The following is a 20,935-nucleotide window of genomic DNA, read 5'->3' as shown; positions in this document are numbered from 1 at the left end:
GCCATAAATCTACATATGAAATAAAGCACACTTGGCAGTTGGCGGGGTTAATGTAGTTCAGGTGGAGACCCTTCTTCTGATGCCAAGTAGGTTGGAAAACAGGTCAGACCTGTGATATTAAACATTTTCTGCTTGCAGCACAAGTCGAAGTTGGCAAACCTCATTTGTGGTCCAAAACCACATCTGATGACTCGGATTGTAGAGAATTCAGCAATATGTAGAGCTCTGAATGGACCGTGTAAACGGGCGGGGGGGTGTCTGGGTCGACCCGTTGCCTCCATCGCTCCGTCCTGCCGGATCGGGCTTCACCACCGACCGGGCGCCACCCTGACAGCGATGGCTGGCAACGCTCTCGCAGCACCCGGAGATTTACCACCAATCATCACACCAGTTTCTCCGCCGTGCTCAGGAAAATCAAGTCATCGCTCTTTTTATTCAAACAAAACGTCTAATAGTTCCATTTACCTCTTTCCAACAGGGAGCATCGGCCAAAAGAGTCGCATTACAGAAGGACTGCGGCGAATCGGGGCAACTGGAACCCTGTTGGTAAACCAGGTAATAAATGAAGGTCGTCCAAAGCCGAGTAAATAAAACCTACTTGTTTCATTTGAGAAAGCGTTAAACGCCGTTGTTTCACGCAGAGATCGGATTTGCATATCATCAATCTGACTGTAACGAACAGAAGAAGGAGAAAAATGCGCAAACAGCCGATGAAACAATGAAAACTTTGTCCTGCCGAACCACTGCAAACACTGCTGACAACAATAAAACCAGGAGATTTATGGGTGCGTTCGGGACACGCTCTGACTTTTGCAGCGCTTTGAGGGGTCCAAAGGGCTTTTTCTGATACAACGCCACCACTCCGGAGCCCGTCCAGAGGGCCCAGAACTCACCAGCCGTCTTCCAGACGAGATGAGATGATTTTAAATACGCGACTGTCAAGAGAGATGTTTTTCAGCAGAAGGCCTCGCAGCAGATGTTGCTCCGCATTTCGCAGACTGGGGATCGCAGACGAGGAGGGAGAGTGCAGACCGTTCCCAGGAGGAGTCATTCGAGAACATTAGCAAAGACACACACACTTGACTCTTGTTCGTGTTTGGCTATTCAAAGCCCAACAGTGTTATGAATCTCTGTGACATCCAAGACATTAACTACGATGCATGTCGGAAAAAGAGGAAATATTCCAGATTAGCTGCAAAGATACTGGAGGCTTACTACGACTCTCGCAGCCAAGTATGACGTGTTCCTATCAGAATTTGATTAAGTAATAGGTCAGCTTTTATATCTGATTTTTGATAAGAAATTCATTACTAATCAGGTATTTTAAGTCGGATCTGTTTATGCTTTGAGCAGATAGGCAGGTTTTCCCATGTTTGATCTGCCTCTCAGGCCACCCAGGAAACAGGCTGAAAAGTTTAATTTATATTCTGTTGTGTCTTTAGCGACCTCGCTGGGTTTTAAGGAGGCCAGGGCGGTCTCTGCGTGCGCAAGAGGGAATTAGTCTTCCCTCACCCACCCAGCCAGTGCACCAAGCCATGTGTACCAGCGGCGGTCAAACCCTGCTGTGGTCAAGCGGCTCGTTTCTCACGCTTTGTGCAGCACGCCCTCGTCCATTCATCACTCCGCCGCCCAGCGCCCGGCGTGTTTCTTTCAGCAAAAGCCAGAGGTCTGATCCGGAGCATGCACCAATAAATAAAATATCTAACCTCATGGGCATTTTTACTGCGCTGTTGTTGCGTGTTCCTCATGGCAACAAGGTCGTGCAATGGCACTGCGGTGGAGTCTGTGTTCATTGGAAAAGTAAAAATAGCTCGGCACTAGCCTCTGTCACATTAAAGTCTTACCAGAAATTACAGCTTTTTGTGAATGCTTAATCTCTGGTAGTAAATGTTTTAACTTCCAGAGTCTTGGCTTCGGCTCCCCGGCTTGTTTTGTGAGGTAATCAATCTCGAAGCTCACACACACCCTTTAGATAAGTATTGATGAAGAACCTCAACATAACGTCACTCTGGAGCGATAAACTCTGCCCCCCGGCTCCTGTGACACTGGCGAGTCGTTTCCTTCTTCCTTCCTTCTTACAGCAGAGGTCACTGCGAAGTCGACCCAGGAGCCGCCCCGCGCAGACGCAGACCTCCAGTCAAAACAAACGGATCTGACGGGTCGATTCTGATCGATGCAGATTTTCTATTCTTTATAGAGATTGGGGTGCCACTTACATGGTAAATGGTTGTTGTTGTTTTTTTTAAAGTTCCACCATAAGAGTTGTGTTCTTAGTGGCTCTGAGCCCCGTTGTCATGTAAACAGTCACCCAAAACACACGGACACTTGGAAACCGTCTAGCAAATGGCCTTGAGTGGCGGAGGAGACATACAGACCGCTCAGTCAATCCAATCTGTGCATTCTGGACAGATCAGGAAAGTCAGACGCGAGGAGAGAGGAAGGAGAGATAAATAAAAAGGGATACACAGAAAAAATACAGATGACAAAACAGGAAAAAAGCTCAGAAAAAACAGGGAATTTATCACACTCTCAAAAAAAATCGAAGTTACTCTAAATACATGGTATTTTAGACACTTTTTTTTGGTGATTTTACTCACATAATCCAAACTTAATCTGCATTTGTGTATCCAATAAGTTTATTTTCTGATGTCTGTCTTTATTTAGCTACAAAAAAAAACAGCGGTAATTATTGTGTTTTAAAGACTTTATTCTTTATTCTTTGATTGACTGCTTAGTCTGACATATAATAAAGCTGCACTGATGCATCAGGTTCGGGTGCTGGGCCCAACTTTGCACAGCGAGGTATTCAAACTCATATACCGTAAGTAAAAGATCCCTGATCCAACCCAGCAAGACCTCATGCATCAGCAATGTCAGCAGCAGGTACGCTGGGAGGATGAGTGACGTCCACCAATTTGAGATTCTTTCGTCGTAATGAGAATGACAAAAGTAAGCCGGACTGTAAATTGTGTTCAGCCAAAACATCAAGAAGAGGAGAAAGATGGTTCATTCAACACCAGCAGATGAATCGCCAGAGACATTTGGACCTGCAGAGTGAGAACGATACTGCTTATTATGTTGCCTGCTCGGCTCAGAGTGAACTCCGACTGTGCTACCTGTCAAAGGTGCTTCGGGGCAAGGCGTGGTCTTCACATATCATGTACATGTGGAGCAAATTAGGGTTTATGGTATTTAATCAGCACTGATATCGGTATTCAGCATCAACAAGTAGCTGAAGGTACTTGGACTTCTCCTTTAATAAAGGCCCATTGGTACATCCCTTTAAAGTTTTTTCCTTTTTAGCATGTATTGTGCATTAGCACTGAGTAACATTATCATATGCATTTACTGTGTTGAGTGGATGAAACAGAGAATTTTTGTCTTTTTCACAGCTGCAGCTGTTACATTCTGCGTTACCTGACGTTAGCATCCCTCCAAACTGCCACAGACGGACTTTATCAGAACTGTTTTTATCTCACTCTCATCTTACCTCCCTCTGTTTGGTTCTTCTCGTTGGCACTGGTTCCTTCATTTGCTTTTTCGTGACTTGTGCTTTACTGCTGAACATGGAATCCAGTTGCAGGAGCGCTTTAATGACCACTGATTAAATCCACCAATAATGACTTTTCTGTAAACTTTACGCCGCACTAACTGATGCAGCTTCAGACGAACATGATGAGTGAATCAGTCGTCAGACTGTTGACAGCTCAGACTAAAACGCACTAATAAGAGGCTATAAAAATGATGCATAAGCTACTATCGTGAGTAAATAGTTATTCTTAGTAAAAATGACTTTTTAATGAACTTCCCCAACACTTCCCTCTACATTCAAATAATGAATATTGTTAACATCGCACTGAGTGCTCAGTCCGGGTTATACAATAACGGCGAGATCCTCCCTGTTTCCTCGCGTACATGGTCACATAAGGCCAAACATCAGTGAGCGATTAAGCCCCAGTCGTTCTTTGATAGCATCTCCAGTCATTACGCACTGGATAATTGTGGGTCCTGGCAGAATATTCCCCCTTGTGAAAATCTGGGTGTGTCTCGGGGCTTATCGCACCCCACCACAGAGGCTGGATTAAATCATGTCCTCTCTGTCTGGACGGCCTTCCAGGAACCCGGCGAGCAGCAGCCAGAGCCCGGGCGAAGTGAATTACGGCGCGGATGGACTGACCCACTGTTGTTGTTGTTTTTTCTTCCCCCCTTCCCCAGGGGATGAGGCTTGTAACAACTGTGCTTTACATACAAGAAAACAAAAAAATAAAAGAGTCACTGTGCGAAGGCTGTTATTCGGATTAGCCAAAGCGCTACACAGACAAACGGGGGGATGAAATTCCACTTAATTTTATGGGTATGATTTCCACCGCCGCCTGCATGAAAATAGATTCTCAGTAAACTTGACCTCATTGAGGTCTGCCGACCGTACATGATCAAAACATATGACTGCTGCCACGGCAGGCCAAAACCTGTGAAATAAACAGCTCCTTTTTTTTTTTTTTACCTCCAGGGGGGCGGCAGCAGTGCCAGTATGTCTGTTTTCACCTCCGCATTTATACAAGCGGAGGTTTTGGAGCTATAAGAGAGCCCGGAGTCGAGATGGAAGCAATGTAGTGCGGTCGCTGCGGTCCGGGAGCCTGAGCAGCCATTCAATATTCTGCCGTTTACTGCAGCCGCTCTGATCCTCCGCTCAGTCAAACGCTGCGAGACAGGTCAGCAGGAAGAGCCATTACAAAGTGCTGACTGAGGTTATGCCTCGGCGCTGGTCAGTGTCATGTGTCGGCCGGCTCTGACAACAAGCCCAAAACGCTTTCCAAAAGAGAGAGAGGTGAGCGAGGAAATCTTTTTTTTTGAAGCGCGGCTTCAAGACTAGTTTGAAAAGCCATAAAAGTTTCGGTTCACGGGGAGCGCAGGGGGAGTGGAGACGCGACAGATGCCAACACAAAGTCCGGGCTTGACTATCAGATGTGAAAGACTAAATTCATCTGCGTCGGATGTTGAGCAAGTTACTGAAACACTGTGCTGGAATGAAGTTACTGCTCTAAAGCAGAAGTGGACTAAACCTCCTGTAGGAGCTGTAAGTGGACTGTCTCCGTGTGGACGTGCCAATAGTGTGCACAAAGTTGTGTTATTGTAACAATCAGCACTGACGCACGGGCGTCAAACACGTTTCATTTCAGTGGCCACATACAGGCTGGACTGGGAAAACAGTTTGAATAAAAAGTAAATGTTTAAAAATGAAAACTGTCCTGTGCGAAGGATGCAGTTTTTGCATTGATTCTTTACTCAAATCGGCATATTTGGCAACTTCAGCTTTTATTTCATGATCTTCCAAACATGTGATGAAGCCCTTTGGAGTCTGTGTGTCTTATGTGTGACATACAGTGTGTGTTTGTTTGTACTTTTGTTTCATGAGTCACGATAAAAAGCGTTCAGCGAGCACCTAATAAAGGTTTAAAGAAGCAGCTCCACCTCTAACATGCAGACATTGGCAGAAAGTTTTTATATGAGCAAACTGAAGCTCGCTTCAGGCCTGGAGTTCGTCACAATAACTGAGAATTCAGGTTAACGTCGGCCGTGCCCCAACAGGGACAGCCAGAATGGCAGAAGCTTCAAGAGTCTGTTATGAAAATGATGTGAAGCAGAAAGTTTGTAGAATCACTTCCATGATGGTTCAAACAGCAGCAGCTTCAGATTTAAACCTGCTTCATCTGACTTTTCACCCCGGTTTGGACGTAAACGCCAAATGAACTTGACTTCTACAGCACGTTTTCACTGCTTCACCCTTTCACGTACAATGAGGTCCAGTCTGAGGGTCCGTGTCTTGCTCAAGGACACTCCAACACACAGAGATATGGACAGTGAAGGTTGAAGCATGACGCTGGAAGACGATCCGGTCCGCCGCGGAGCTGCAGCTGCGGCTCCAGTCCGGTCCTCCGTCCTGACACATGAATGGATTAACTTTTCCCGCACTCTAATTCGTGCTCTCAACGGCGCCTGATTGATGCCGCCTCCATCTGCCGCGGCGTCGGAGCCGGAGTGCATTCTAGGATAGGCGCCCCGCTTCCTCCCAGCGGCCGGACGGCGTCCGTCCCCCCGACAGCTGCATCTGCACCGGAACGCTGTGAGGAGCGGGACTTGGCTTGGGACGAGGAGTCCTCTGGCACGGCGGCACGGACGGCGTGTTTGGGACGGGGGACGGAGGGGAGGGGGGAAGAAGACATATCTGTCCCATGCCGGGAGCCCGGTTCTCCATTGTGCTTTGTTCCCCCGCGGCCGAGCAGGAAGCCAAACACTCGTGAGACTCGCTTGGCTCGGCGTTCGCGGGGAGAAGCACGCCGACTCTCCCTGGCTCGCTCGCCTCGTTGTTGTCTGTTCGCGTCCATCGCATCCAAAAAAAAACTGTACAGAGTGTTTTCGACACACATAAACGCAAAGTCCAGCATGTCGGTGGAAGGTTGGCCTGAGGACAGGGAGGGAGGCTGATCTCTGCCATGCAGCAGGCGGCGGAGGTGCTCAGAAACCACGGCGGCGGATGTGGAGCCCGGCTCCGGAAAGCCCCGTCCCATGAAAGCGCTCACCGGGAACCGGGGCGCCCCGGGCAGAGGTCAAGTTTGTAGCATTAGCAAGCAGAAAGCCGGTTAAAGCGACCCGGTTTCCCCACGCGGAGATACCAATCACAGGCCCGGAGTCAGCCGTACGCCTGGTTCAGCAGAGATAGAGCGACCTGTGGGAACCACCCGGACCTTCACTCTCTGGCCTCGTGTTTTTGGCAGCGGGCGAAAAATGGAAAGAAGAGGATGATTTTGGACAAGTTCTCTCTGAGCAGCAGGACAGGCTGCCAGGTGGTACCGTCTGAAAACTTTCCCAGGCTCAACCTCAGGACTATCAGCTCCATGCTGAGTGAATTTCTACATGTTTCAGCTTAAAGCTCCACTTCTACGCTCCATCCTGTACAGGTGCCGAACGGTTTGTCCGGAGTGGGAGTGAAAGCGGCCGGCGAGTCCACGACCAACATGGAGAACTCCCACAACGACCGCAGCTTCCTCTGAGAACCGGCTGTGCGGCCGCGCGCAAAGCCTTGAGTCAACAAGCCGCAGAACCACCGGCCCGATTAGTCACCGGGAAAACGCCGCGGCCCACAGCGCCACGGCTAATGCAGCGAGAGTCGTAAATGTGACCGTCTCACTGGGTGTTTTTATTTTTCTTCCACATCTGGTACAAAGTAACTGGGTGCAACCAAATCTGGGATCAAGCCTAAAGTAAACTGGGCTTTGAAAAAGGACTTTTGTAAGTAGGACCAAGTACATTGAAATACAGCAGGATTACACCCAGGCCGACTTTCTCTGGTCTAATATTTATTGTAATGCCTCAGCTCTCTGTCTTCTGTACCACTTTATCCGACGCGGGGTCTGCGGGAGCCGATCCCGGCCGATAATGGACAGAAGTAGGGCACGGCTTACACTCAGGCTCACTTTATCATTTCATTTTATCAGCAACAAATACGCGATTTAATGAAATAAGTAACAGTTTTATCCTCCAGCTAGTTCTTTTATTTTTCTTCTCAAATGTATTCATTAACTTTTAATACTTTCATATCATACTGATGTTCTTGGTTTTGTGCTTTGACCTGCTTTTATGTTCTGTGTTCCTTCATTTTCATGTTGTTGTCGTTTCAGTTCTGAATTTGCAAGTTTGCTTTTTTATTAAAATATCTTCTCCCAGCTTTTTTTACCTTAAAATTCATCTCGGATCTGTTTCCAACATACAGAAGAGGAACATGCAAACTCCACACAGAAAGGCCAGAATCCGTGAGGCGTGCCTGCTCGCCGCCGCCCGTACGGACACCAGTGTTTTAAAAAGCGGTTACCTCACTGCATGAAACCGCGTCTCGGTGATGTGATTGGAAGCGAGTCCTGGCCAAATACAGCTGATTGAACGCAGCTGAGAGCAGACTTCAGTAATGACAGAACGTGTGTTCTTTAAAAAACACCACATGATGCGTCCAGTAACGCCGCCGTCGCTGCCAGGACAAATCCGCCGGCGCACCGGTGCGCCCACAGTCATAAAACACGTTTAGTTACACCAGATAATGTCGTTTATCCTCCGCAGCGGCTTTTTCCTGTAACACATCGTATCATATTATGTGTTCATCTCTCGTCATTAAATCCAGTCACATCTCATTTAGATCAATTTTGGTGCATTCAGCATGTTTTTAATTACACTTTCAATATTAAACTGTAACAAAATCACAAGATAAAAGTTTAGACTGTGGTATAAACTTCATTTAAAGACTTTGTGTTCTACATTTAGGTGCTTTCTGCCGACGTCCTGAAGTCTGATTCTGTCAGAGGCCGCGGAGAGAGACGACCTTTAGCGGGGTGACCTGGGTATTCGCGCGCACATCCTGCCCTTCCCCGCTCCGTTTCCTGCCGTAAGCAGCCGGGCTGAATACGTCCTCTACGCCTTATCAGAGCCGCGGCTTAGCGAGGAGAATCCAGCTCCGGCCCTGACCTTCACACCGGGGGCTGACGGACGGGTGAGGGACGAGCCCTCCAGCGCCGCCGAGCATTGCGGCGAAACACATTTGTTCCACTGCACGGGTCAAAACCGTATTTGTTTTCCGGCTGAATGTCGGATGTGACTATTTAAACCTCCGCAGTGGATCGTCGGGTTGTGACGTTTTGGGGTGGAAGCCAGAGGTCATGGTTCAATATTTACTGAACTGCACACTATTAATGGCACAAAATCATATATTTTTTTCTTTTTTCAAGTTTTTTTTCCAGACTGACTTGCAATAATGCTCAGATATATGGAATCCCTTCCTCAAAAACGTGTCCGACTTGTCTTTCTTCGCTTTTTTGCATTACGTTATACACTCTCAGCTGCATTGCACACACTCACTCATTCAGAATATCAACTGGGAAATGCACATTCATAGACAGACGGATTTGTTGCTGCCTTCATGTGGCCAAGATAACTTCAGAAAGAGGATTTGTTTGATTGAACACACAACGAATTTTGGATAAAATTGGTTCCAAACTCAATAAAGAGACACGTCTGAATGCCAAAAACCTCCGGAGTGTGTGTGAGTTGTGTCGAGAGAGATAAAAGTCTTCTCACTTGATTCTCATTCACCGCATGATTCAAACCCGTAAATGTGCAGGGATCAGTCGAAAAAGCCTCGGAGGGAATCATCAGCACAGCAGCTCTGAGATCATTCAGACGTTAACACACACACACACACACACACACACACACATTTACACATTAAAGCACAACCCAAACTGCACTGCTGGCGCATGCAGTGGTCCAACATCTGTACAGCTGACCGATAAACATAAACAGTCCGCAGATCAAATTTACACTAAATGATTGAATAATAAGGCAATAATTGGCCTTTTATTATGAACACACTTTAAGGGTTAGTCTTAATAAAAACACACGTGAAAACTCACACGACAAAGAAGGCAGCCTGGACCGCTACTAGAGAAACGCCCTTCGTGACTCTCTGCACAGAATGAAACATGTTTGGTATGACTTATATTTTGGTATGAAATGGCAGCTTTGAGGTTCGATAATCATAATAGATGTCACCTCTGTTTCTTTCTTTCTCCATAAAATAGCACGGAGACCGTTGGCAATCTGAGTTTTGACTCCCCTTAACCCAAACTGTTCCAGGAAGAAAAATCCCCACCTCTGAGTGGGAAAAGAATCGCTCCTTTGTTGGGTTTCTCTCCATACTTTACATGAACACAAAGGGCCGTGACACTGCTGTCTTGTAATTGGTGTTACATAAATAATACGGAAATTGAACTAAATTGAATTAACTAGCAGATCGCCGCAGTATCGGCCATATAACAACAAACTGCTGGTGAACATTGCACAACTTTTTAGCTGTTTGCAAACATCCCCAACCCGTTTTGTGCCAAAAGGAAGTAAATAGTCCAGTATTAACACAGCAATTTGTTTACTGGAAACTACGCAGGGTGATGGCGAAATCCTCCGCATTTGGCGAGTGAGTCGATAGTTCAAACACTCACCGTGTAGCAGAGGAACCAGACCACTAAATCTATTTCGGTTTCTTTGAGCCTAATCAAGACGAAAAAAAAGGAAGAAAAGCAAACACACACACACACACACACAGGTTTCGGATGCCGGACTGCTGAAAGCGTGCAGAGTATCATCTTCGCTAAGCTGCTGACAAACCTCGACCGCAGACGGTACACTTTCCCCGTCTGCCGCCGCCTGACATGTGCAACGCCGCGGGCTTTCCAGACCGGACAGCAGCTCGGGGTGCGAGGGATACCGCTAACACGCCGGTATTTCACGTCGCAGTGTTCATCTTAACAGATTACCTTCTTCTCCCTCTCTCTCTCGCTCTCTTCTTATTATCATTCTTTTTGTTCTCCCCCTCCTGGCCTGCCTCATTCCCTCTCTGCAGTATTTCTTGTTCTTGGCGCCACTTGACAGGCCGGGTTAGTAACAGGGTGCTGCTGACATAACAAGCCCCGTCCCCTCCAAGAAAGACATATATCGTACCTCGCACCTTCTCTGGTTGGGATAAATGAAAGGAGACGGGCTGGGTGCTGGATGCCGCCGAGCATCCGTCCTCCCCGCTTCCCTCCGCCGAGCCCTGGCACCGGCCTCTCCGTCCGCGACCTCGCGTTGCCCGTGCTTTTCTGGCTCTGGAAGCAGCGGAACCTCAGCGTGATATATGAAACCCAGACTTGCTTCCACATCTTCTCCCGGGGGGGGGGAACACGGTTCCACCCCGAAAATGATCGCTCCGGGCCAGGAGAATGCAGAAAATCTGCAGCGGTTCACCAAGGCCGAGCGCTAACGTTTGGATTACACAAGTGATCAGATACGTTCCTGGAAGCCTCTGCAGAAGTCGGCGCAGTTATGAAATCCATCTTTAAATCAAGAAGTTCTTCACTCAAACCATTACAAGCAGGGTGACACAACCAGAACAGTGGTGGGGGATCGGTAAATATTTACTCGGCGTGTCTTACTCTTTGGAATCTTTTGGGAAGAAGTCATGACAGGGATAATCCATCCGTCACTTTTTTATTGCTTTAATCTCAAACAAATCTCCGCTAACAATGGGTGAGGATCCACCCTGGGCGTCAGCGGCCCGTCACAACCGGACAGAAACACACGCTTCGACATCTGCAGGCGCTGCCGAAGTGGCGTCCGCTGACGCGACATTGAAAACGCAATTTACAAACTGCTATTCGGTTTACTTAAAAACTGATTTTGTAACTGGATTCAATGGAAATGTAAAGAAAACCAGTTGTAATCATGAAATAAGCCACAGTTCAAAACAATGTGGAGAACCTCAGGTTCAAATCCCAGACCCTAGGGCAAAGACACTTATCTTCATGCTGTCTTTTTTGTATTCTCTGCAGATCCCGACAGCTGTTAGCAATAGCTTTTATCGTGAAGAACACACAGTGTGCATCCAAAAACTACTACTTTACATGAGTTGAAGTATGTGCAGCTGTGAGTGTAGAGTTACTATCGAGGTGTGAGAGTTGGCCACTCTGCGTTTCGTTGTTGTTGTTTTTATGGATCCGGTCTCATGATGAACGGAATTGTTTTGATCAATTTATAAGAAAAAGGGATGTGATACTCGGGGGGGGAGGGTGGATACCTCTGCTACACCTCCACCAGGAAGAGCTGATGGATTAATCTGGAAATGTACTGGAGGGAAATGACTGATCCTGACCTTCACATCACCTCCTGAAAACAGTTAGTCAGCCTGGAGCGGAGACATAACAGTAAAAGTAGTCATAGTAAGAGTGGTTATGATTCAGAGACACTGTCTGCTCCTGACAATGCTCAACCTGCTGGCCGCTCTCCTGCTATTTATCCCAGATCAGTGACTCAGGACGCAAAAATGTCCTGCGCTGTGAGTCAGGAACAAAGAGGACACATGCACAGCAACTGTTCGGAGGGCTTGTATTGATTAGGAGATTTACTGTGACTTAAGATAATTGTTTTGGGGAGGAGGATGTATAAAACCTCTTCTATGAATCATCTGCCAAAACATTTAGTCGATTTTCACCGAGCTACCACAGACACGTGGCCGGCGTGACTCTATAACGCCGGCAGGAGCGTAAAGAAGCGACACAGTGCATTCACCACCGGAGAGAGGAGCGCTGGAAATGTCAGCTCAAGGTTTTAGTTCAGCCGGGTGCAGAGGAGTCGCCCGGATGACCCAGACTGTGAAGAGATCTGGGCCCGAGCCCAGAAAGACCCAGCGCCATTTTGACAAGATAAGTCCCAACCTGTAAGCAATAAACATCCATCAAAATATTCCCGGAAACAATTACTCCCTTTCAGCGTCTTTGATCAACACTATGGTTCTCGGCACGGTAAAGTGATTAATCAAACCATAAAGTTATTTTCCAACAAGATTGGAAGAAAAGCAGTCAGGTATCCCGGCCAAGAAACTATTACGGCTGTCTGATTAGCGGCCTTTAGAGAATTTGCTGAACGCACCAGAAGAGGCCTTCGTCTGAGCAATTATTAGCTGGATACATTATAGTCACAGTTATTCAAATAAATCAAAGCACAACATGAAGCAGTCGAAGTCTTGAGAAAATATAATCCCCCTCTTCTGTTTTCACTGCAAACAGCTCGGGCTAATGCTCATGTCTGCTAAGCCCCGCTCTATTTTCCTACGTTTTGCAGATTTAAACCAAAAACGTTTTCAAGCAAATGCCAACTTGATTTACTCAGAATTTGTTTTTCTTTGCCTGCATTAAAGATAAATCATACAAAACCCAGTCACATCTGGTTCGACTTATAACGGCGATAAACACAACTCGCGCTAAACGTGCTAATAAGAAACTACTGTTTGTTCAAGAGAGACTTTAAATAATTTCTAACAGTAAAGCGTGTCATTGCTTCTTCTCTGGAAGTGTGTCTGCGTGACGGTAATTGAAGCTGAAACAATCATCTTCTTATGCATAAAAAAAAAAAAAAACACACAGTGCCCTACATATGCTCAACACACTGGAGTGAAATGCCTCTTAATGTTCTGCAAAGTAAAGCAGCACAAGAGTGCAAAAGGGGGGGGGGCTGGGGGGCAAGAAGGCCTCATCGCTTCAGCTAATAAAACTGCTAAATCAGTTCCTTACTGTGGAATGGCCACCATCTGTGGATCTGCTTGCAGGGGCAACAAAATGTGTTTGACAAGCAAATTCAAGCAGTTTACCAACAGCAAACTATCCTGAAAGCCCTGACCTGAGCGGGAAAAGCACCGGAGCACAGCGGCCAGGACGCTGCTACAGACACAGCCAGAGTTACGTCAATTTAATGCAGACTGGCTGCAGAAAAATGAAGGTTTGTGATACAAACATAAATCTGTAAATGAAGTTAACAGTTATTACATATAAATTGTTCTTGTTTCTGGTGTGATTGGCAAATATCTTCTTTTTTTTTTTGGACTGAGTGATACTTTTTTTAGTTCCGCCCAGCAGACGAGGAGGGAGCACTCACGCAGGCTGCCTGGTGGTCGCAGGTCGCGGGGTCTGCGCCCGGGTGGCGTCGCCGGCATGCCGCTCCGCCGGCCTCCTCTGCGGTTGGTCTCTCTGGAAGGGGTTGGAGCCGGGATGGACGCGCCGCAGGCTGCCCCCGTCGCGGATGTACACCTGCTCGGGGGCCACCTCCTCGCAGCGGGGCCCCTGGAAGCCGGAGCGGCACACGCACGTGTGCGGCCGGCTGCAGGAGCCGCGGTTCTGGCAGGGGGGCTGGCAGTCCGCTGAGGAGAGAGCACAGATGGAGATCAAGTTCTCGGCAGGTCATGTTCAAGCTGGACCCCCCCGGATGAAGGAGCAGAAGCAGAAATGACGGCGCTCACTTCAAAATGATTCAATCAAGGGGCCATTAGTCTCACTGCTTAACCATTCCTCCTTTTTTAAACCAAGCAGACAGCCTGGAGGGCCGTCAGGCTCAATTCCTCCCCAGTCTTTAACCGCCGTGTTTAGTCTAAACCTATAATATCACATACATTATATCCTTATCCAATTTCTTAGTTTGTGCAACATTTGTGTTCAGAGATTCCCTAAAAATAACTTTTGCTACTTATCCAGTGTGTGTGTGTGTGTGTGTGTGTGTGTTCACGGCTACAAGCTCAGTTTCAAAAAAGTCAGAACGTCGCTGTGTCTAAGGTAAATGAGAAGAACGAAATGCTGTGATCTGCAAATCACAAACACCACATAGCAGATGTAGAAGTTTTACAATTTAATGAAAAATATTAGCTCAGTTTGAGTTACATGGAAGCGGGAACAGCGGCAATAAAAGACTGACACGACGTCACTGAACCCCGTTTGCTGGATAATCTAGATTATTTCAAAAGCTGGTGTGTTGGGCAAACCGAGGGCTGCTGGAAAGTCACTGACAATCCAGGAAATAGTGAAGGCACATTGAGTTGTTTAGAGAAATCCCTTTCAGTGAACGTCTTCCTGAACCAGTGACGCTGAACCACATCCATCCCAGCTACATGGCCCCACGGTGGAAGAGTCCAGGTAAAGAGCTCCATGAACATCCTGCATCAGAAAACAACAGGACAGCCGTCTTCTCCTCGATGACGCCACAGAATTCCTGTCATCAAATTCAAAATAAGCTATTATTTTCTTCGATATGGTGAAATGTTTCAAAAACCTTGTTTATTCTCCACGGGGAATAAAATATGAGTTTATAAGATGTGCAAATCACTGGATTTGTGTTTGGTTTTCATACTGAATACAGTGTGCTAATGTCTTTTGGGGTAAACGAGGTCATGCACTGCAGCCGAACTGCTAATATCTGCTAAGAAATGGTCCACAAAGCGGCGTCCGTTATTCCAAAAGACAAGCTGCTTACAGTATGTAAAAGATGAATGTGTGCATAATATTTATCGAACGGGAGAGCGCAAGAGGTTACTGTGTGGTCATGGAAAAATAATGTGTGTCACTCCGCCGTCCTCCCATCGCACTCCAGATACTTAGCACCGAAAGACGCCGTGGCACGCAATGCAAAGTAAACAAATCTGCACTCGTGTGACACAAATGTATGTAGTAGGCGGCACCGCAGGATTTATGACATCGTCCTCAAACACTAAATCAGGCCGCTGGTGCGCGGCGGCGAACGCAAACAGCGGCGCTCTGTCAACAGCGCTGTGGAATGCTATTGACACAGATGCTGTGGACACTGACGGATCGCCGGCAGCCGCAGTCGGACCCCACCGGCGGCGAGCGGCACCACTACCTGCCGCGAGCTTCCTGTTTTTGCAGCGCGGCTCAGGCCACTTCACGCCTTCCTTTTCGGCGTCGAGTGAAAGCGGGTTTCTGGTGACGTGACGGCGCCGTGTTTATTTCCACATTATTATTATTGTTCCAACAAAGAAAAGCAAACTTTTTTTTATTCTGGTTTTCTCAGATCGTGTTTAATTGCAAAGCGCCGTATTACACATCTTCAGGCTGCGCTCGGATGAGAAACACTAACAAACAGAGGCTTGGATTTCACACAATCATCACTCTCGTCTGGATTATGGTGAAACAAATTCTATCTGAGGCCACTACTTCCCCGAGGGGAACGTACACCCTCTTTTTGATGAGGCGAACATATTTAAGGAGATGCGGTTGACGATTTGCACAGTTTGGTCTGTGATCCGAAATTTCCATGATGGGACAGATGGCGAGAAGTTAACACATCATCTAGCTCAAGTACGGACTGGCTGGGCGCCAGCGTCCTGTTCTGAGCCTGTTCAGCCTCAAGTTCAGTGACGAAGCGGAGCACTAAAACAGGTCACGGACTAATACCGTGTTATTCTGGAGGCCAAGGACTCAATGACTTTTGAAAAGGCCAAGTCTGCAGGACAGAACTCTGCTCACGGCCCAAGAGCAACTTCCAGGAATTTGGTAAGTGGACTCTTGTCTCAGTGTGTTTTACATAATCGGCCACATTCACCCATTCAAATATTTACACACCAATGGCAATCGTGCTGCGCAAGGTGCTCAACCTCTGCTGGGGGGGATTTGGGGTTCAGGGTCTTTCCCAGGAACATTTCTAAACATGGACAGAGCAAGACGAGGGACTGAACCAGCAGGGGGTGGAAGAAAACCTGCTTTATTATGTCATTTCTTAGACACAGCGACAAAACAGCTGAGAAACAATACATAGCTCTTAATGAAGGGAGCCAGTGTTTCTCTACAGGGGTGTCAAACATAAGGCTCGTGGGCCAAAACCGGCCAGCAAGAGGCTCCGATCAGAGCTGAGATATCACTGAAAGCTAGCAAACAAGTATTAGTCTCAAAAAGAAAGGCCTAAAACAACCATTGAGAGAAAACCTTTGGGAATGCTAATGCTAACGCTAATGCTAACAGTCAGGGAACAGGTCCGAGAGATAGATCTGCCGATCCGACACCAGGCCGGTGACTCAGCGACGCCCCACGTTGAACCCTGCGCCGCCGCGACGCCCGGAGTCACGGCCGGTCCGCGTCGTCTCTGGGTCATGCCTCGGCGCAGAATGTGCCGAACACACATTGTCACAATAATTGCCGCCGCGCAGACTTGTACTTGCACATCATTAAAACTAATTGCCTCACATTCCATCCATTTCACAAATATGTGCGGCAATTATTACTTAGCGAGAGTAATGATAAATGATAATCCATCTGAAATAAAAGAGGAGAAATCGCAAACATTCCTGGCGTTGCCACTCCAGCCTTAATTACGGCCGAGGCAGACTGGCCAAGTTTTTGAAGAATGTGTCCACGTCCAGTCATCTGAAAAGAGGAAACGCTCTGCAATAACACGCTGATCAGCAACACGTTAGCGACGCTCCAGCGACTTCATTAAAATGCCTTCCACTTCGTGTTTAAGTTGAGGATCGTCCGTTTAAACTGAATCAGTTTAGAAAGTGATCGGTTTGACTGTTTTCTGAGCATTTCTCTTTTTTAGTCAACCAGTCACTTTTCTTGGAACTGTTTTCCAGGTGAATCCTTAATTCAATCTATTTCTCCCCCCATCCTGATTTTTTGCTGATTTAATCATAAGTACATTACGGCGCACCTCGCCGCCCGGGGCTGTAACACACTTTACCGCTGTAAACACACGTCTTCGAGCTGATCACATCATCAGTGTAACCCGTAGAGATTTAAAGCAATATAATACCTCTGAGCCATGGAGATTTGCAGGAGCTTCTGGATGATCAACATGAATCATTCCACGTCTTCTCTACATGCGTTTCGACAAATCAGGGAACATGTATCCCCTCAGGAACCTTTAGGAATTATGTCATTTCTTCAGCTCGCCTGGCTGCGCTCCGCTGGGAGCTGATCCTAATGGGTTAAAGGATTCCCAGGTGCTTTATTAAGGTAAGCATAGCTCATAATCTCTGCAGCGGGTTACAGTTACCTGTTAAAACTTTAGATTTGTGTGCGTGTGTGTGTGTGTGTGTGTGTGTGTGTGTGTGTGTGTGTGAGGCGTGCTGCCATTATCGTCCACCCCTCGCTCCGGACTCTGGTTTCCAACCTGCTCCTCCATTCCAGTCCATTACAATCCACCAGAGATTCACCTTCGCCTCTCTCTGACCGAAAGTAATACAACCCATCAAATCTTTACAGTCCTTTCATTCAGCGAGGAGCAATTTGAAACCAATATCTGACATAGTTCAAACATCTCGAGAAGTCTCCCCGCTTCACCCAGGTCAGCAGTGCCAGAGGTAACCCGACTTTTCCGAAAATAATATTGATAATGAAAGCATAATCACAATAATCTTGGGAAGTCCTTTCTAACAGACCGAGCGCATTATGCCCCATTATGAGATTTGGGGGCTGGGAGCAGCTCCGGAGATTAGAATTTAGCAGAAAATGACAAAAGGCTCAACTAAAGCCTCTTTCAAACTCTGGGACTGAAACACAGGAAGCTGGAAAATTACAGCGAAACTTTTAAATGTAGTTTTCAAATGAATGTACTTACTCTGGATCGTCTGTGTCTTAGCAATGCGTTATAGAAAACTGCATGTTTGGTGTAGGGGTGCTCATGCAGATGGGATCTCAGGACTTTACCAGTTGGGAAAGTCTCATTTCCCAGTTGGGAGCGTTGACATGACAACCAGAAACAAACATCTCGGGAGCTCTCAGAAGCTTCCCACTGGGAAAATGGGAAGTTCCCAGTTGGACAGATACAATTTCCCCACCGGGATGTGGAAGGTATCGCTCTTCTTACGCACTCCTGAAATCAAAGTTGTAAAAACCTCCAGGAAGCGGTGTGGAACTCCCGCCGCTGAATCCGAGGTCTGGTGAACCTCCTGCGCTGACAGCAGGAGCCTCTTCAGAGTCGTCTCCACTCGATCTGACAGATCTCATGAAATAGGTCAAGTGTTCAGGTTAATCGTCTTCCTCCCATCCTGACCTACTATCCGCCGAAGACTTGGTCTATTGAGCAGCTAATACAATTGCTTCTCCATGATAGTCATTTCCAGCGAGTCTTAATCTCTTGGCAACATGTGACTTCCACACCGCCGCCAGAGCGAGGCCGATCGCCTCAGACTAACCCACTTCTGCTCCGCTCTCCACAACCTGTTATTGTAACGGAGCAAGATTTCATTAGAAAGTTCAGAAACAAGACTCTCTACCGTCTAATCAAAACCAGACCCTTAATTTTCGCTCTCTGGTAAATCGTACAGAGATGATATTTCACTCGATTCCGGCGCTGCTGTCAAGATGCACACTTCGATCCCAGACTGTGTTTTTCGGTCCAGTTCAGTAGTTCGAGTGATTGTTCCGTAAAATCCACCTCAACTCCGCAGGGGGATTTTGTTCACCTACATCTGACCCATGACATTGTGTACATTACTATTAGCTGCGCTGCATCGTGCCTCGGCCACGCCCCCCTCCGACTCCCACATTCAGCCCCTAATGGGCCACATGCTGGGTAAAGGGGGGGGGGTCTGGATCTGGGGGGGCGCCTACGACTTGTAAAGAATACTCTGAGACGTGGTGCTCACCAGAAACCCCACAAACCCCGTCCTCCTGAGGGATCACGGCCCAACAGCTTCCATATGCTCTTAAAGCAGGAGGGTGCCATGATATACGGGGGGCGACACGCTAGCCCAACAGCACCGCGGAGTGTGTGTGTGTGTGTGTGTGTGTGTGTGTGTGTGTGTGTGTGTGTGAAAGGCACAAGTCGTTAATGCTGCTCTGCGAGTGTCAATCAAGCTCAGGCTTGCTTCTGCTGCAGCAGATAAACAATCCTCCATTAGGAGAGACTCCAGTAAAGAAAACCAGAGTTAATAAAGTGCGTGAAACACATTTTCCATCTTTGCATGATTAAGAGCCTCTCCGCCTCTCCCTCCTCCACGGATTCCGAACAAAGAAGTACAAATAAACAAAACAGTCCTTTCTACAAAGAGATGTGGAAGTGCCAGCGCTAAACAGTCCCTCATTTGCGCCACACTTTTTTGACTATGGTAGCAATTACTGAACCATGTGGCCGAAGCAGGACCCAATCGCTCCCTCGCAAACAGACGCGGCAGCTGGAGCGGAGAAAGCAGCACTGCTGGTTTGAGGACACGGACGGAGAGCGGGCCGTCCGGCATCCGCGTTAATCACGGGGTGTGTATTGATTACAGGATCTGTCTAATGGGCCATAACTCTGCACGAGGCGGCCAGAGGAGTGTCATGTCCCCGAACTGTAAGCTGTGCAACCCCCACAAATCCACACACACACACACACACACACACACACGACGTATAAAGCTGAGGAGGGATCTGCGGCTGTCTGCGCTGCTGTAGTTTCCGCGGCTCGCTGACGTCACCAGAAACACCAGCATCTTAAAAACTTCCTCCTGTTCTTGTAAAACAGCGAGCGCCAAGAAGCGGGACGGGTTCTCAACTTGATTTAAGCCTAAGAGGAAATAAAGTGAACAAAACTTGATCTTTGGGGGGGTTTATTTGGAATTTGACTCGACACATATTAAACAGAATGATTGTAGGCGCCTTATAAAGTAAACCTTTACTGTAATGTCGCTAACAAGCTAGAAACTGTAAATACACTTAATAGCACAGTTAGAATCATTAAGGCTTTAGTGTTTGTTGCTTGCGTCGTACATGAAAACAGCTTGAGAGCTGCTCACTCTCTCAGCTTTTGCCAAACATGAACCTTCTTACGTAATCAGTGAAAGTCAAACATTTCGGCGAAGTCCCTGTTCTCAAGTGAAAATGGAAAATTTTCATTACGTTTTCGGCGTCCGTTTACACGACAACGGTGCTTGGAGTCAATGAAAAAAAACACATTTTTTAAAACAGTGTACTGTTCTCTATGCATATGTGTGGTTTTATTACAAAAAGAAGCAACAGCACCCACTAGTGTCCTGATGTGCTCCTGCATCAGTTTCAGTGTTTCTTAAAGGTGCTGTAGGCAGGATTTTGCTAGTCACTGCTAATTTTTCTGTGTTTTCTTTGGATTAAATGTTAGAGTATCCATTGATAATCCTTTAGGAGTGTAGCATAATTGCACTACCGCGAGGGCGCAGCGTTTCCATCTGTCTCTGTTCTGAGCTGAAAAGCAATCTCGACAGCTCCAGGTATCTTTGACCAATCAGAAGAGCCCCTGAGTCTCTAACCGTGATTGGTAGAGGGGCATTCGTCACACGTTCCTGTGGGAGGGGCTTAACTTGCATAAGGGCGTGATTTCAGAGAAAACAGGACCGGATTGGCTGTGCTGGGTTTCAAATCACCATCTTAGATGACTCAAATCGCCATCTTGCGGAGATGCTGAATCCTGCCTACAGCACCTTTAAGTTTCCATGTAAAAATACATCGCTTTTGAAGCGTTTCCATACAAACACAAAACTTTTCTGAGATGATAAATCAAAAACCGTGTGTCTCTACATAGATAAATCATGTAAACGGGATCTAAATATATATCTTTTTAAAAA

At 47.1% G+C, this 20,935-nt stretch overlaps 1 protein-coding gene across 1 annotated transcript in view; it reads right to left on the bottom strand.

Moving 5' to 3' along the window:
• LOC115406858 (latent-transforming growth factor beta-binding protein 2-like) overlaps positions 1 to 20,935 on the bottom strand; it is an 86,969-nt gene that overhangs the window by 56,629 nt on the left and 9,405 nt on the right. Inside the window, exon 3 of the mRNA XM_030117109.1 lies at positions 13,510 to 13,771. Within this exon, the coding sequence (XP_029972969.1) occupies positions 13,510 to 13,771 (262 nt within the window). The remainder of the gene's footprint in view (positions 1 to 13,509; positions 13,772 to 20,935) is intronic.

This window comes from Salarias fasciatus, chromosome 19 (genome assembly GCF_902148845.1).
Source record: "Salarias fasciatus chromosome 19, fSalaFa1.1, whole genome shotgun sequence".
NCBI classification, from domain to species: Eukaryota; Metazoa; Chordata; class Actinopteri; order Blenniiformes; family Blenniidae; genus Salarias; species Salarias fasciatus.
This window is presented reverse-complemented; position numbering and strand designations above follow the sequence as displayed.